Below are 15,358 nucleotides of genomic sequence, written 5' to 3' on the forward strand. Positions count from 1 at the left end.
TCGCTACATTAGCAGCGGACCCCGCCATTCGGGGGAATCCTCTTCATCAGAGGAAGGCGAAAATTCACCGGAACATAGCATAGGGCGAGGGGGTAAGACGGCGAGGATGGCTTTTTTTTGGCAATCCTCATCGGCAGCATTGAATACCACCCAATGACTTGACTACATTCATACACAGTTCGGAGCTCATGGTACTTTACACACCTAACATCAACTTAGATGTTCCTGAAATATTGCAAACTTCTCTTCAGTGCAAATAATTCTCGGTACAGGTACCAACTTTTCTGCATTTTGGACAAATTGACACCACTTATTATTAAGTTCTGTAGATGACAAATCACAACCATCCCACCTATCTCTGCATTAACCACTCCAGGCTATAAATTGGGGTTATTTGCTTTATTTAGAGGCAATCTTGCCGTTACACAGTGTGCTAACTAGGCTTCATGAGTAATGTGTTACTAGCTTCAGGGCTGTCCTACGTCTGTTTTCGATGGGGAGTGAACACTTGGCAGAATAGTTGTACTGATGTGGTCATCATGCCTACTCGCTGGAACAGTTTAAAATGCATAGGTAGTTGTAATGAGGAAGTGTGTATGAATGTTTTCTCATTGAGTTGATGACCACAACTAGACCCCAACCGATTGAGAGGTTGAAGTTTCCCAAATATATTACAATGGGGGATAAGGGAGCTGTTGGAAGGGTCTGGGTGTGCATGATTTGGGCTTGTGTATGGACACACATACTGCCAAGTGCTCTTTGTTTGAGTATGAGAATTGTGTAATACAGTGGGATATTGTGGTAACATCTATACAATGTGCCACCTGGAAAATGAATCTATCCACATGAAGTTTTCACGGTTGATGGAGGCACGAGTGCATTCACAGGTAAAGTTGCATACACAATTTAAGGGCAAGAGCGCAATGTGAGTCATTCAAATGAACTACCAATTTTGTACAAAATCTCTAGTCAAGTCTATGATTGTTCCGTTGGTGTTCATCACATTGTTGACCATTACCATCTTAACATCATAATGTCATCCTGTCTACAGACATCGCAAACAGAATGCTAGTGGGCAGGTTTAGGTGCCACCAGGATGGCTAGGCACCAGTGTGCAATTAGGGCTGGGCTGCGGCTGGGTGTTAAGGGTAGGTATTAGGCATATGGGAGAGTTATTACTGGAACTACTAGTCACATAACCTCCAGATCCAGAAAGACTATGCTGTAGTTGTCACAGCAGCTGGACCAGGTAAGTTACTGCTGAGCTAAAAGGCATATTATGCCTAAGTTTTATGCTATTGATATATTATCGATTGTAGAAATAATGAATGTTGAAATGGTCAGTGTTGACATTCTAACCATGTTGATATTCTCTTGTCGACTTTATACTGTACATGTCACCGTAATAACCACTGAACATAACGTAGTAAAGTGTAAGCAGTTTCATGCAATAATACAGTGTGTCTTTCTTCTAGTGTGTACACACTGATGTACTGCAGGGTCACACTGATGCAGTATGTGCAGTTCATGCTGTGTACATGACAACAGATTCTGAGGATGATCTTCTTGTGGCCTCTGCTGCCTCAGACTGCACAGTCCGAATATGGTTAAGAAGCAAATTAACAAGTATGTCATTTTTTCAATTTGCCTATTCCACTTACCACTGCTACCAAAAATACTTCCCCATTTTTACTGAAATCGAAGCTATGATAAAATAGAACTTTGCAACTTGGATGCCAGAAGTTACAAGCTGGACTTTGAGTTTGAGTGCCAACATCTGTTACAGATCAAAAAAATATTGTCTAAAAATGCCAGCGTCGCTCACATTTGTTATATAAATTCAAATAAAAAATGTTGTGTAAATAAAGATTATATTTCCTATATAAGGCAAACATTACAGGTCATTATGATGAATAAATATGTTTACTTGGCAATTTTCACACCAATTTTGACAAAATCACTTGGCACACAAAGGGTTAATGCTTCCCATAGCTGGCTATTTATGTACATCGCAATGTCCTCATTACTGTTAATTGGACCAGATTTTATCCATTAACAACTAAGGTACATAATGAAGTTTATCCAGATTTTAATGTTATAAAGAGACCTGCGTAAAATCCATTTGAAGCACATAAATATACATTAGCAAAAAACTTCGGTCTCTGGGAGGAGGAATTTTATTTAGCTCTTACCGGCTCATTCATACATGGGGAGAAGCGGTATCCGTGCACATAACGTTCGCTGATACCTCTTCTCCCCCATATCGACTCTTCATACATCTGACCCATAATTTGCTGTAATGCTGCATTCGGCCTGATTCAGAGTTGAATGAAATGCAGATATTTACAACTTAAATCCTCACGGTTGAGCTGTTTTCGTATTTTAACACTGTATCTGTGTACAGGATTTGCATACATCTGTGAATCATGCCCTTAGTGCCATACTCGTTACCACTGAGATTCAGTAAAAATTAGGAGGATGGGCTTATTTACAGTACGTACCAGTTACGTGAGGTTAGATAACTTTGACACAATTTATTGCACATCCTACTTCAGGCCTTTAATATGTTGGCGAGTTACAAATAAAAAAAGCCTACTTCCTGATTTATTTTTTCCAGCATTATGAATACGTATTGCCTGATTTTAATAATCACCAAGTTCTCAAGCATATGGAAAAATAAGTCAAGAAACGTAGCTGGTTGTGACAGAGGAGAATTGCTTATACAGAATAAACATAGATATAAAAATATGTACTTTATGGTTCTTTATTACATACCTATAGATTTTAGGTTACATAGATATATGAATATACTGGTGAAGTTTGGACTTTCATTATAAAGGTAACCTAAAGATACATTCTACATCTTATATGTGTTACTGCTTTATATGGCAGTAAGATATTCCATGCTGTGGGTCTTTGTTACCAATAAGGAAAGTAAATGCTGTAACCTTTCCTGAGAGGATAACCTCACAGTCCTCGCTAGTCTTTTGAAAAATATCAATAGACTACACTGTGGTGGAAAATGAGTAATATTCATTGCATTTATCTGCTGGGTAGGTATTGAGAAGCCAAAAAGGTCAAACAGATGCAACAGTTTCAGCATCGGAGGTCAAGTCATTAAAAGTCAACGTGTTACCACTATTCCCCAAGCTTCTAGCAGTAATAATCTCTTTGGTTCCTTCAGGTTGGTGAAAATGCCTAATACTTCTTTTTTTTTTTTTCTTCCGATTGCTTTCGTAGCTGACTGTGTTCAAATCTTGTCTTTTGGAAATGGATTTGTTCTGGATGTCTGCTTATCATTTTTACCTGGCAGTCGGGGTGAGTAGAGTTCATTTGCATTTATCATTGCAAATTAAGTGAAAAGTATTGCAAAACTAAAGTGACATATCACAGGTCATACTACTACCCCTCCTCCTCGTGGTTACCAGTATTCCATACAGTTAAGTCATCTAAACCTATATGGGTGGTGTTCTGAATATAAAGAATATATTTGTGGCATCATAGTGCAGTAACAGGCGTTGCATCTAGATGCATAGATGTGTACAGCTATGCATAGGGGCTGGTGTAAATACTTAGAAGAAGATGCATCATATTTCAGTTAGCGGTAAAGGGAGGAGAGATATAGGGAAGTATCAACCAATCGGTTCCTTATTGTCCTTTTTTTTTTTTTTTTTAAACACAGCATATAAAATAACAGGAGCTGATTGGCTGGTACTTTATTTGTGAGCACTTCCTCTCTCTCTAAAGGATTTTGAGTGATTTTCAGCTGAAAATTGCCTAGTGTGTATGCCCCAGCGGTGGCCAACTAGCGATGATGCACGCTCCCGCATCATCGGTAGCAAAGTCCCCCGTCTGCTGGTTTTGCCAGAATAACTAGCGATGATGGATCATTTTCATCCATCATCGCTGTGTGTGTACAGCCACCGGGCTGAACGTTTATACACTTTCAGCCCTGCTGACTTCTCTTTCCCATCCCCCTGCTCCGCGGACCTGGAGCATACCCACCGTCACACCGCCCAGATGACCGCTCTGCTCCACAAGGTGTGCTGATGCTCCCCCGCCTGGCCATGCAGCCTGAAGGACGCCCCTGCCCGGCTGACCGCCCTGCTCTCCCCCCTGCATGGAGCCCAGCCAAACAGTTTCCTACACTGCCCACCAATGATTATTAAGTTATTAACCAGTAAAGCTGAATAGTCATAATTGGATAGTCAAAATCGAATCGAAGCTGAATTGCAATGTGTGTCCACACCTTTAGTTCTTGATACATTCTGTTTCTGAAGATGGCTTCTGAGACTGGACCTGTTAACAGTTGATAACTCCTTTAGATACACTCTTGCAACGGTGTTGCTTTGTCCTTGCTGTATCTGAATGGTTTCCAGAAATAGTAATTTTTTGGGAAAGCACCAGGTGAATTTTGCCATCATTTATGATCCCTTCATGTTCCTGTAAAAATATCACAGATATGTTTGAGGATATTGTTTTAGGAACGGTTTTCTGCTCTTCCTGTTAGTATTGACCATATAGGGCCAAATTGGGATTTATTTTCTGAGCACTTTCATTAAGACTTTCAGTATGTTCATAATGGTCCTTGTAGAGGATTGAGTCCTAACATGATACAAACTCCTCTCTCCTGGGAAGCAGACAAAAGTGTGTATGCTGTTGTGTGATGTTATGCATTTGAGGTTATGAAGCTTGTGACTAAATTAATCATTAAACATAATTTTAAGATACCTGTGCAAGTCAAATTATCTTAATTTATAGAAAGTCCAGGATGGATAGACAAAAATATTTTATTTAACCAACTGGAAAATACTGACGTGGTAATTTGTTAGCATTTCTCACCATGGCCCGTGCTAGTGTTCATTCTACCACCCTGCATATGTGAAAACTCATGCAGTTGCTCTTCCCTGCCTAGGGTGTCTCTCTCTGCTGCGGTGCTTCTAGCACAGGTCTGGTCTGCATATCCGTGCTGAAATACAGACCACATTGTGTTAGAAGTACTCTTCAAGGCAGGGAAGTGAAACTGCATGGGTTTTTTAAAGATGCAGGGTACTAGAATAAGCACTACCTAACTGTGCAGAGTTTGTATATTCTCCCTGTGCTGCGTGGGCTTCCAACAGGTACTTTAGTTTACTCCAACAATCCAAAAATATACTGGTAGGTCCATGAAAAAAATGAAACCTAGTGTATAAGTGTGTCTTATTAGGGCAGACTAGATGGGTAAGTGGGTTATATATGACATACTTCTATGTAATTCCAATCAAATGTAATGTAATTGGTAAGAACAAAGAATTGCACAACTCTGTGTGCTCTGTATCATCTAGTCTTATGGTGTGTACACACGGTCAGATGTGCCTTAAGATCCTATCCACGATCTGATCAGATAGGATCGTGGATAGGATCTTAAGGCACATCCGATTTGCATCCTATCTTGACTATATAGTGCAGATCTGCACTATATAGACAAGGCAGCCAAAACTTTCTGGCTTCCGATACGTGAACGCACATCGGGATCGCAAGGGTTAAAACACTTGCGATCTGCATCCGATGCCGATCCGATGTTGACTATATCGTCAACATCGGAAAGGAAATTGGACCGTGTGTACACAGGATAAGAGATAACATTTCAGCACGAAGCAAACGCTACTAATAATGTAGTAATAGTTCATAAGCTTAGTGCTATGCTTAAAGTTCACTAACCCCTTGCCTGTCATTGTGGCTACACCAAGTTGGGTTTTCTCTGACACGGTCTGATGTGGGAGTGTCATAAACATCTTCCAGGGGCTGCACAAAGCTTTTTTTTTGTTGGCAATTTCTTAGATTTTTTGCTGTTTTAAGAGTAGCCAGAGACTTACTCACTGGTGCGATAACAACAAAAGTATATTCGGCCTAAAGCTGACGTCACACACCCTCCCCTTAAACGCTTCCAAGAACACTCCCAGTGTTTTCCTAGACACACCTACATTATTTCTTAGTCCTCTACTAAATGGCAGTTTTCCGCGACAAAGAGGCTTACTTCCTGTTGATCAACTTGCTAACGGCAAATAGGAAAAATAGAATGATTTCATCGCAGGACATCCTCAAACATGTACTGTTCGAGGTCTGAATTACCCCCTTAGTTTAGCCTAGCAGGCCAGCTCTTAGGTTGCTGCAGAAATGTCCTCTTAGACTTTTTAGCAGACCATGGTTTAACCCACACAATAGGACTGCCGTGGAGACTGCAAAAGAAAATCTAGTGTATCATAGTATTTTTACATTGTTTAAAAGTCAATAACAGCAATTCTGTTAAATATATTGATGACTATTGACTAATATGGAGTAGTGTCTGATGTGTCCAATATGTGGGCTTGGTAATGCTACTGATTTTTAAGTTCAGGATTACAGAACATTCATTTAAGTGTTAGAGTTTATAATTTATTCATAAATAAATACTCTGATATGTGTTGAATTTTTTTTAATCAACCGCAGAAAGTTTCTTATGGTTTTAGCTACACATAGCTTTGATCATATTATTATTATTATTTAATAATTTTTTTTAATGTTTCTCCGGGTCCCATAAACAGACTATAAATCTAAGAAATGTAGAATGTCCTGCGGTAAAGCACCACAGTGTAATTATAGGTTTATAAATCCACAGAACATTCAGTCTGGTACTCCACACTACCATTCAGCGAACACCACAGAGTTCCCTCTGTATCTGGACTTCCTGCTTGTTTTCCCTTTAATGTAGGTGTCTCACTGTTTCTTTCTATTTGCAGTGCCCATTTTAGCTTGCGGAGGAGATGACAGCCAGGTTCATTTGTATGTAAAACAGGATGGGCAGGTAATTATTCCTTCCACAGTTGGTACTGGTTTCTTTGTAGAAATTAGCATTATTTTCATTTTCTTTGATGTACAGCCTGCTGCTGTCTTTCCTGGCTACTGCTGTAACTACACAAGTTCTCCCCAGACCATCATCATACAAAACATTTCTCATTTAAATTCTGCAGATTTAAGCCTTCGGTAATTAGGGCACCGTAATCTGTGCCTTGCCTATTGTGTTCAGTGGGTGGAGATCGTTTCTATTTGGAAAACAAATACTTATTTAGGGAAATGTCCAAAAACCTCACAGGGGATATATAGCAAAAGCTGGCATGAGTAGATCTTTAATATGTGTTCTATTCTCACTATGGGTGTTATTTTGGTTCACTCTTTCTGACAAAATCCTTTTTAGATGGACAAAACCATGTGCACTGCAGGGGGGGCAGATGTAAAATGTGCAGAGAGAATTAGATTTGGGTGAATTATTTTGTTTCTGTGCAGGGAAAATACACTGCAATATAGATCTCACTTTGAAGTAAAACCCCACCCAAATCTAACTCTCTCTGCACAAGTAACATCTGCCCCATCTGCAGTGCACATGGTTTTGTCCATCTAAGAAGGAATTTGTCAGAGTGAACCAAATTAACCCCCTATATCCCAATGAAGTCTTATGGCCCATACATACTGAGCGATACTATATTTTGTACAAGTAGTTTTAGTAATTGTACAAAACATTTTTTTTAAATGTTGTAATTTTTATCTTGTTTCATTATAGTTTAAGAAGACACAAGTCCTTCATGGACATGAGGATTGGGTGAGAGGTGTGGAATGGGCTATTCATGGTATGTACTTCTGCTCTATAAGATTAGCTTTCAATAGAACATACACACACACTTAGGGCCTTATTCTGGTTCACTCTCAAAGGCAAATTCCTTCTCAAATGGACAAACCCATGTGCACTGCAGGAGGGGGGGGGGGCAGATGTAACATGTGCAGAGAGTGTTTGGGTGTTATGGTGTTTCTGTGCAGGGAAAATACTGACTGCTTTAATTCTACACTGCAATCTATATCTCACTTTTAAGAAAAAAACACCAAATCTAATTCTCTCTGCACATGTTATATCTGCCCCACCTGCAGTGCACATGGTTTTGTCCATTTGAGAAGAAATTTGCCTCTGAGCGTGAACCAGAATAATGCCCTTATTTATTGATTTCTTACTGCTTTATGTTGCTCTGCTTTTTCTAAACTATACCAGCACATTTTCTGCCAGGTTTGAGCTGAATGGGGAAGAACTAGAAAACAAAAATCAACGTGATGCTGCATTGTCATTCAGGGGATGTATGTTCATTTATCCCTAAAAATAATGTGCTTAAAACTACTTTTTTAAAACATATGATGGGTGACAATTAAAAGGGGCTGCCTAGGACTACCAGACAGCCCCTTTTTAATTGTCACCCACCACATGTATTTTTAGGAATAAATGTTTATGGACAAATCTTTTTTCGCATCATGGGACTGACTACCCCTTTTTAGTCACAGCTGCTAAGAATCGAAGCCCACAGCATTGCCTGTTCATAAGCCCCGTACACAAGGGGGAGATATATTGCTCAGTTTCTCTTTTTCATCAGCGACCAGAGATGGTCGCTGATGAAAGGGAACCTCTGCTGAGCGGTGCCGCAGAGGTAATCAGCTGGTCGACCAGCGATTTAGAACGGGGCTGAAAACGCCGGGGCACACTTCCATCACTGGCAATATGGTCGCCAGCGACCATATTTCCAGCGATTTCAGACCCTATCGCCCCCGTGTGTACACAGCTTTATTCAGCTAGTCTTGGGTCCTATTTTGGTTTATGCTGCTGCATTGTGCTAATTACTATTATTTAATATTATCGTTATTTTGGTGCCATTAATGGGGCCTACACACATAGCGATCCCCAGGCTTTTTCGCAATCTCATTAGATCGCTTAGAAAATGCTCCTACAACGCTCCATGTTAGGGGCATAGCAATAGCATTGCGCGGCCCTTTGTGTTGCTACTGACCTGCCGATTAATATCCAGTACACTTGATAAATATAGTTTGTAGCTGTGGTCAGGGCCAGTGGTCCCACATTGCTGTGCTGATGATTCTGAGCGATCTAGCATCTCCCCATATCGCTCTGTGTGTAGGCTGCTTCAGTTTCTGTAGAGCTGCAAAAGGAAGATAACAAAAAATATACACTATCATTACAATATAAACAGAGTAGAGTCCTGCTCATGACTTCTTAGTTTATGTGAACGAGGGTATAACTGGCAGGTTAAATGGGAAAAGACGAAAAGGGAAGACAGAACGCATGAGTTATAAGAGTGTGAGGAGAACGTTCAGGCTTCAGAGAACAGATGGGTTTCCAGAATATATTTGGCACTACTTAGGCTTGTATAGAGGTTCCCACACTGTACTTAGGCACCCATGGCTACTTCAGGTTGGTGGGAAAGGACCAAATCAAATATTTATGGTCAAAAGGGGTAGGTATTTCATTCTCAATTAACTTAACTTTTCTCTATCGGGTGCTGTGAAAAAAATGCTGACATTCCTAGGGCACTGTGAATCGATACAATTTGGAACCAGGAGGTGAGCAGCATGAGAAAAGAGAATAAAGAAAAGTAGTTTTCAGGCGCACTAATAAATTAATGAAATAAAAAAAACTCCAGATATTGCTGCCCCCAATGAGTATTCTGGAATAGTCCAAGTTAAAGTTAGAAATATATTGTCTGGACAATTGACCAAGAGAGCGCACTTAGTGGCTATAATAATAATAATAATAATAATAATATACAAAAAATCAATAATAATAATACCACATGTAACTTATAAAAGAAAATATATGTATATATTATGGAGAGATCACCTTGCTGAACAATATTTGAGGAACTTGTATATTTGGGATAGGGTGCTATTTTTAAGCTAGCTATTACCCATTTTAGCAAGGATATCCTATATTTCAGGGATATATATCTATATATTAATACAAAAAAAAATATTACAATTAAGAAATTCTTTTAACTCCAGGGATACTCAATCTCTGGCACTATTTCTGTCATGGGAAATAGGTGCGGCCATCTATTCATTGTTGCCAGGAACGACCCGACTTTAAAAGCAGTTGGGCCCGTTTTGCCACAAATGACCGTGGATTGTCGAGATCACAGCCAGATCACGACTATCCATGGCCGTTCTTGCAGACACGTCCCCTTTTAGCAGATTGTCAGACGGGACATCGAATCCCACCTTCTAATAAACTGGCTAGCGGGCCGAAAAATGGGAACCCGGGATAGAATACCCCCCTAAGCATCAGTGCTCACACTTTCTTCAAATTTTTTTTATGAATTTTCAGAAGAGGGCAGGCTACTTATAGATAGATTTATAGATATATTTATTTTTTAACCACATAGGGGCAAAGTGAAGCTTCCTTTCCTTTCCCCCTCCCTATTTTTCGATATTCATTTATAGGTTTCATAGGTGATGAAGTAACAAGTAGATACTTGAAACTGATACTTTCAACTAATTCCCATTAGTTGCAACATGTTGGATTATGGAGTGGCTAGTTCGCTTTTTAGTGTACATCGAGGCCATGGTTGATATAAGATTCCGAAGATATTTAAAATTTGTCATGGTGCGTGCTTGACCTTTTAAAGGAATAAATAATACCCCAGCGTACATAGAGAGGCATCCTTTTTCCTCTGAGTGGTGAGGACTTGAGTTACTCAAACCGATGACATGCAAAATCGGGTTTGTGGTGATATTACAGAGACCGTGATGTGTGCATAGTGCTCCTCACTTTGTGCCTTTTTTTTCCTCCAATATAACTTTATTAAACCTCAGTGTGAAAAAGTATACAGCAAAACAGTATACAATTGATTTTCATAGAAGAGGTACAAACCATAAAAAAAAAATGTAATCTCTGTAGTGTGGTCATAATATTTTTCTATTTTCAAGGAAGGTGCACATGGGCATCTGGTCCCTACATCTATCTTCGCTTTGTTCTGTTTCTGACATATAAACATAGGAGACATTGATGATTTACACAGAGATTATTGAAGTGAAGCACAGGCTTGTTTAAGAAACATGCATAGCATTAAATTCTTTGTTCTCCAGTCCATGTTGTTCCGATGATCTGTTTAGGATCTCAACTTTTCTTTCCGTTCACCGGTCAAATACAGTATTGAAAGAAGTCAAATTAAACCCCTTTATGCAGAAACTTTAATGTGAATTTTAGATGAAAGTCATGTGTTATTGCTGTGAGAAGCTGCTACTCTTCTTTTCTTTCTTTGTAGGAGATGATATGTACTTGGCAAGCTGTGCCCAGGATGCCCTTATCCGGATCTGGAAAATTGTTGCCAAATCGGTGGTAGATGATGCCAAAGTTGATGATGAGTATGAAAAAAACTTTATCAAGCTGAAGGAGAAAGTATTTACAGTAAAGGAGGATAGTAAGTAACCTCTAAGTTTTATCATTATACTACATTAGACTATCACTAAGCTAATGAGCAAGCTTGGCAAACCAATTTATCAAAGAACCAGTCAACTGTTTTTACATGGATTTGGTATAATCTTCATGTGCACTTTGTTAGCAAAAGTTTAATTTTAAAGAATACATTTGATTGCAATAATATATTTGCTTTAATTGCCATACAATTGCTCCAGAATTACTTCATGTGCATTCTAGAATAGAGTCCTATCTGAAAGTCTAATTGGGGATGCACTGCACATAGAACACCGGAGCTACATTTGTCTATTTTGTGTTCCTAGTGAAGTATAAACTGTTCCCTGCCCTTTTCAAGCCAAGTTTGGTGTTACGAGCCACACTGCTTGGTTTCAAAAGCTTAAATTGATGCCTATAGTAGAAAGTGAAAAAGTATTCAGTGGAGTCCAGCACCAACTTAGGGAAACCTGCCACTTGCTTGTCAGTTCGGAGATCATGTTCTGCGTAGACCTTTGGTCAAAGACGGTAGCTGGATGTCTGCTGGTCGTCTTGCCAGCGTAGTCAGGTTGACTAGAGTTATGTTTGTGTCAAAATCTAAAACTGCATATCAGAATTATGAAATACAGTTGTCTTTGCTGTATACCCATGATTCAGCTAAAGCTGTGCTTTTGGATATGTTTGCATATTTTGTTAATGAGTTCAGTGCCCAAGCTGTGCTTTACACAGTGCTTGCAGTAGCCAATTTAGTTCAGTAGGGTTTCTGCAGAAATCACTTTGCTATACAAATTAATGTATGAAGCATCAACGAGAAACTGCTTATGGTTCTAGATCAGACAGTTTCCCAGTTAAAAATTAGGAAAATTAGATAGACCTGAGCAAGCCTATTACACGTGAACAGGGTTGGCAGATAAGAGGATATTCCCATCATTTAACAGGAATTCAATTGTTTTTATTGCTTCCACCATTAGATAGCACCCTATCAATATCGATATTTATATGATCAAAGAACAATAAGTGAAAAGCGTAGGTTACTTACTTTTTCCGTAACTTGCGTACCCTTTATTCCTAGCTACATGCGAACAAAGCGTAGCGCAGCGTAGCGTACCTTTACCTTGTATTGTACACGCTTGAATCAATGCAGTAATAGGAGATCCCTTCGCAGTACTTAGTCTCTAATCTGCGAATAATCTTTTAAGGACAAGGTCCGTAATACACAATATCGCTAGATGCGAATAATTAGACGAGACCATCATATAACAAGTGAGGAGATAGATTCTCCATAAATAGTGTATTTAGTCCCTAGCGGACAAAAGGGGATTACAGAAAGAAGAAAATATAGGATAACACGTGATACAATTATCTAACAATACTAATATACTCTAAACTAAACAGGGGAACAGTAACATATACAGAATACAATTATAATCAGCCACGTTACACAGAAGGGGAACACAAATGTTACCGTCATGGAATATGCGCAGCGCAGTCTGGTCGGAGCTCGCTATATTCAAGTAGAACTATAGCCCGGGTTGGTGAGGGGATATCAGCAGTGCCAAAGAGAGAGAGAGAGAGAGACAGCTCAGGGATGGCTATCTTATAGGGTCCAGGAAGGGGGGGTCAAAGGCCCTTACGATTGGTCAAGGGTTCAAATGTCCAGTCCTCAGTGATTGGGCAAGGTATTACATCTGGCTTGGAGAAGTGCAGGGAGGGGAAGGGTACTTTGGTGTCCTTTTGTTTGCTGGCATCGTCGTTGGGGGTCGTAAACAGCAACAGGAACTTGTTACAACTGCATTCCTTTGTCTCACACAGGACACATGATAAAAAGTACATATAATAGGTATTTTGTCCGTAATTATCAGACCATAGGACTTGCGAATATTTGGCTGCGACCGGAATGCTGCGCACGGGACACTGAACATAAAAATACCAAACATGTACAGAAACAATCATGTATTTCTAATTAAACTATGTGTAGTGCACTAATCCTTTAATTAACTATATTTTATTTAGTGTTAGTGGCACATTATGAATTTATGTGTATTAGTATGGCTGCGCTTATGGTTCACTTCGTTACACAGACTCGGGTATTATACTTTATTTGCGCAACTCTGCGAACCAAAATGGCGGCCATACTGTCCTAAAATGGCGTGTGTGTAACTCGACTTTAACAGTCCACCCTTTGACAGTAAATACAATACTGTCACAGTACAAAATATTTCCTAAAACACAGAAATTCATAATCCTAACAGAGAAATTTGGGATCTTTGAATTAAACATATAAGGGGAGTAAACCATCTGCTCTTTGGCCAATCCAGGATCATGGATAAATGAGGGGCCACATTTATCGAACAATCTACTCAGGGTGATGAAGGATAATGTACAATTTTTGGGATAAAAATAAAAACAGGGGAGGTTACACTATATACAATTGTTTTTCAGATATGGCATCCTTTGGTAGGCATTATTTGTGACAACAGACCCTTGAATTCTTTGTTGTCTCTCTTTTTGGTATACTTTTGAGTATGCTGGTATTATTACTATCAGACATCCGGTCCTGGGTAACGTGTCAAGCTTAGAGATTCTATCTTGACCTAAACTGGGGCGGGTAACACACTCTCAGAACTCGGTATCATCTGCCCAATACCTGGCAGCAGTGCGAAAGCAGTATCCTTGACTTTGGGGATAAGAACGGATAGTGGGGGGAAGACAAAAATAGGACCCAAAATAATGGAGAAAAACTGAGAAAGGAAAAAAAAAAAAAACTTGTTAGTGATCCTTTCAACCTGTTACCAGTGGGGTGTGTCACAGTCCTTTTTGTAGCTTGTACAGGTTGCTTGACCTTAGCTGCTCTCCAGTCCTCCCGAAATGATGCCTCTAGCGATTTCTTTCTTTCGCTCTTGAATGTAAGGACCTTCTGGGTTTCTGGTCTTTTGGCAGTAGGACGAACGTACCCGAATCTCTCTCTCTGCGACTTTGTTATTGAGGTAGTGCTGGTCAACAAGACTTGGGGTGGTTCTTTTCAAAGGTCTGTCAAGCAACCTGTATATGGCAAAGCATGGGAAACAACAACATCTCCTGGTTCATGGTTATGACAGTTCACAACAGGTGTCAACAAAGTCCTTTTGCTGCAGTTTTCCAGGTGTGGATACATCATTTGCATTATATTTGAAACATGGGTCAGTTCGTGGTGGGGTCTAGGATCTTCTTGTGGGATTACCATAACGTGTGGCTGCCCGCCAAGCAATGTTTCGATGGGGACAAATGAGGTGGAGTTTTGAGAGTGATTCTACTATTACAAAAAAAGAGTGTGGGGTGTACCATCAGTCCCTAGAGGTTTACACATGACTTAAAACCTTTCATATACACTTGCGTACTCAGCGGTGCTTCTGGGCTACCATATCTATACACACAAACATCAACACATATAAAAAAAATAAGTAAATAAATAACTAAAACGCTTCTAGTACAAATTGACTGTACAAAGTCAATTTGTATTACCTGCAGAGGATCCTGCTGGAGGAGGGATGTGGAGATGGCTCTGTGGGAACAGCCATCCAGTATCTTTCCCCAGACAAGTAAGGCATGAACCTGTCGTCTTACCTGTCTGTGGGTACACCAGTAATTTTGGACTAATTTCCACATACCTTCCCTGCCAAGGCAAGTCAGGCCATAGGCTATCTCTGCCCTGACAGTTTGGCATGTTCTCAGAGTCACTGGTCCATCTTTCTATTCCTGTCCACATCCCTTCGGCTTCCAGACTGCTTTCTCCTGCAGGGGACACAAATCTTGCATTTCTATGTGAATACACTGACATTTTCAGGGGGAACACAAACATTATCCGCAGAGCGCATGGCTCACCCAGCTGCCTTGTCAGCATGTTCATTATCAAGTGACACTGAATCCTTATCGAAGGTGTGGGCTTTACACTTGATAACAGCCACTCTGTCCGGCAGCTGTGCGGCTGTCAGGAATCTTTTAACTTACAACGCTTGCGCCACTGGAGTGCCAGCTACTGAAACAAACATCTCTGAGGCGCCATAGGGCCCCAAATCTTCTGCATTACCCCAACAAACGTACTTAGAGTCGGCATAAATATTGACT

At 40.0% G+C, this 15,358-nt stretch overlaps 1 protein-coding gene across 1 annotated transcript in view; it reads left to right on the forward strand.

Annotated features, from left to right (window-relative positions):
* Nucleotides 1-15,358, forward strand: part of ELP2 (elongator acetyltransferase complex subunit 2) — a 159,478-nt gene that overhangs the window by 18,679 nt on the left and 125,441 nt on the right. Inside the window, exons 4-8 of the mRNA XM_083188429.1 lie at nucleotides 1,476-1,626; nucleotides 3,241-3,318; nucleotides 6,759-6,823; nucleotides 7,577-7,643; nucleotides 11,109-11,264. Of these exons, the coding sequence (XP_083044555.1) occupies nucleotides 1,476-1,626; nucleotides 3,241-3,318; nucleotides 6,759-6,823; nucleotides 7,577-7,643; nucleotides 11,109-11,264 (517 nt within the window). The remainder of the gene's footprint in view (nucleotides 1-1,475; nucleotides 1,627-3,240; nucleotides 3,319-6,758; nucleotides 6,824-7,576; nucleotides 7,644-11,108; nucleotides 11,265-15,358) is intronic.

The sequence above is a fragment of the Crinia signifera genome, chromosome 5, assembly GCF_055691185.1.
Source record: "Crinia signifera chromosome 5, ASM5569118v1, whole genome shotgun sequence".
NCBI lineage: Eukaryota > Metazoa > Chordata > Amphibia > Anura > Myobatrachidae > Crinia > Crinia signifera.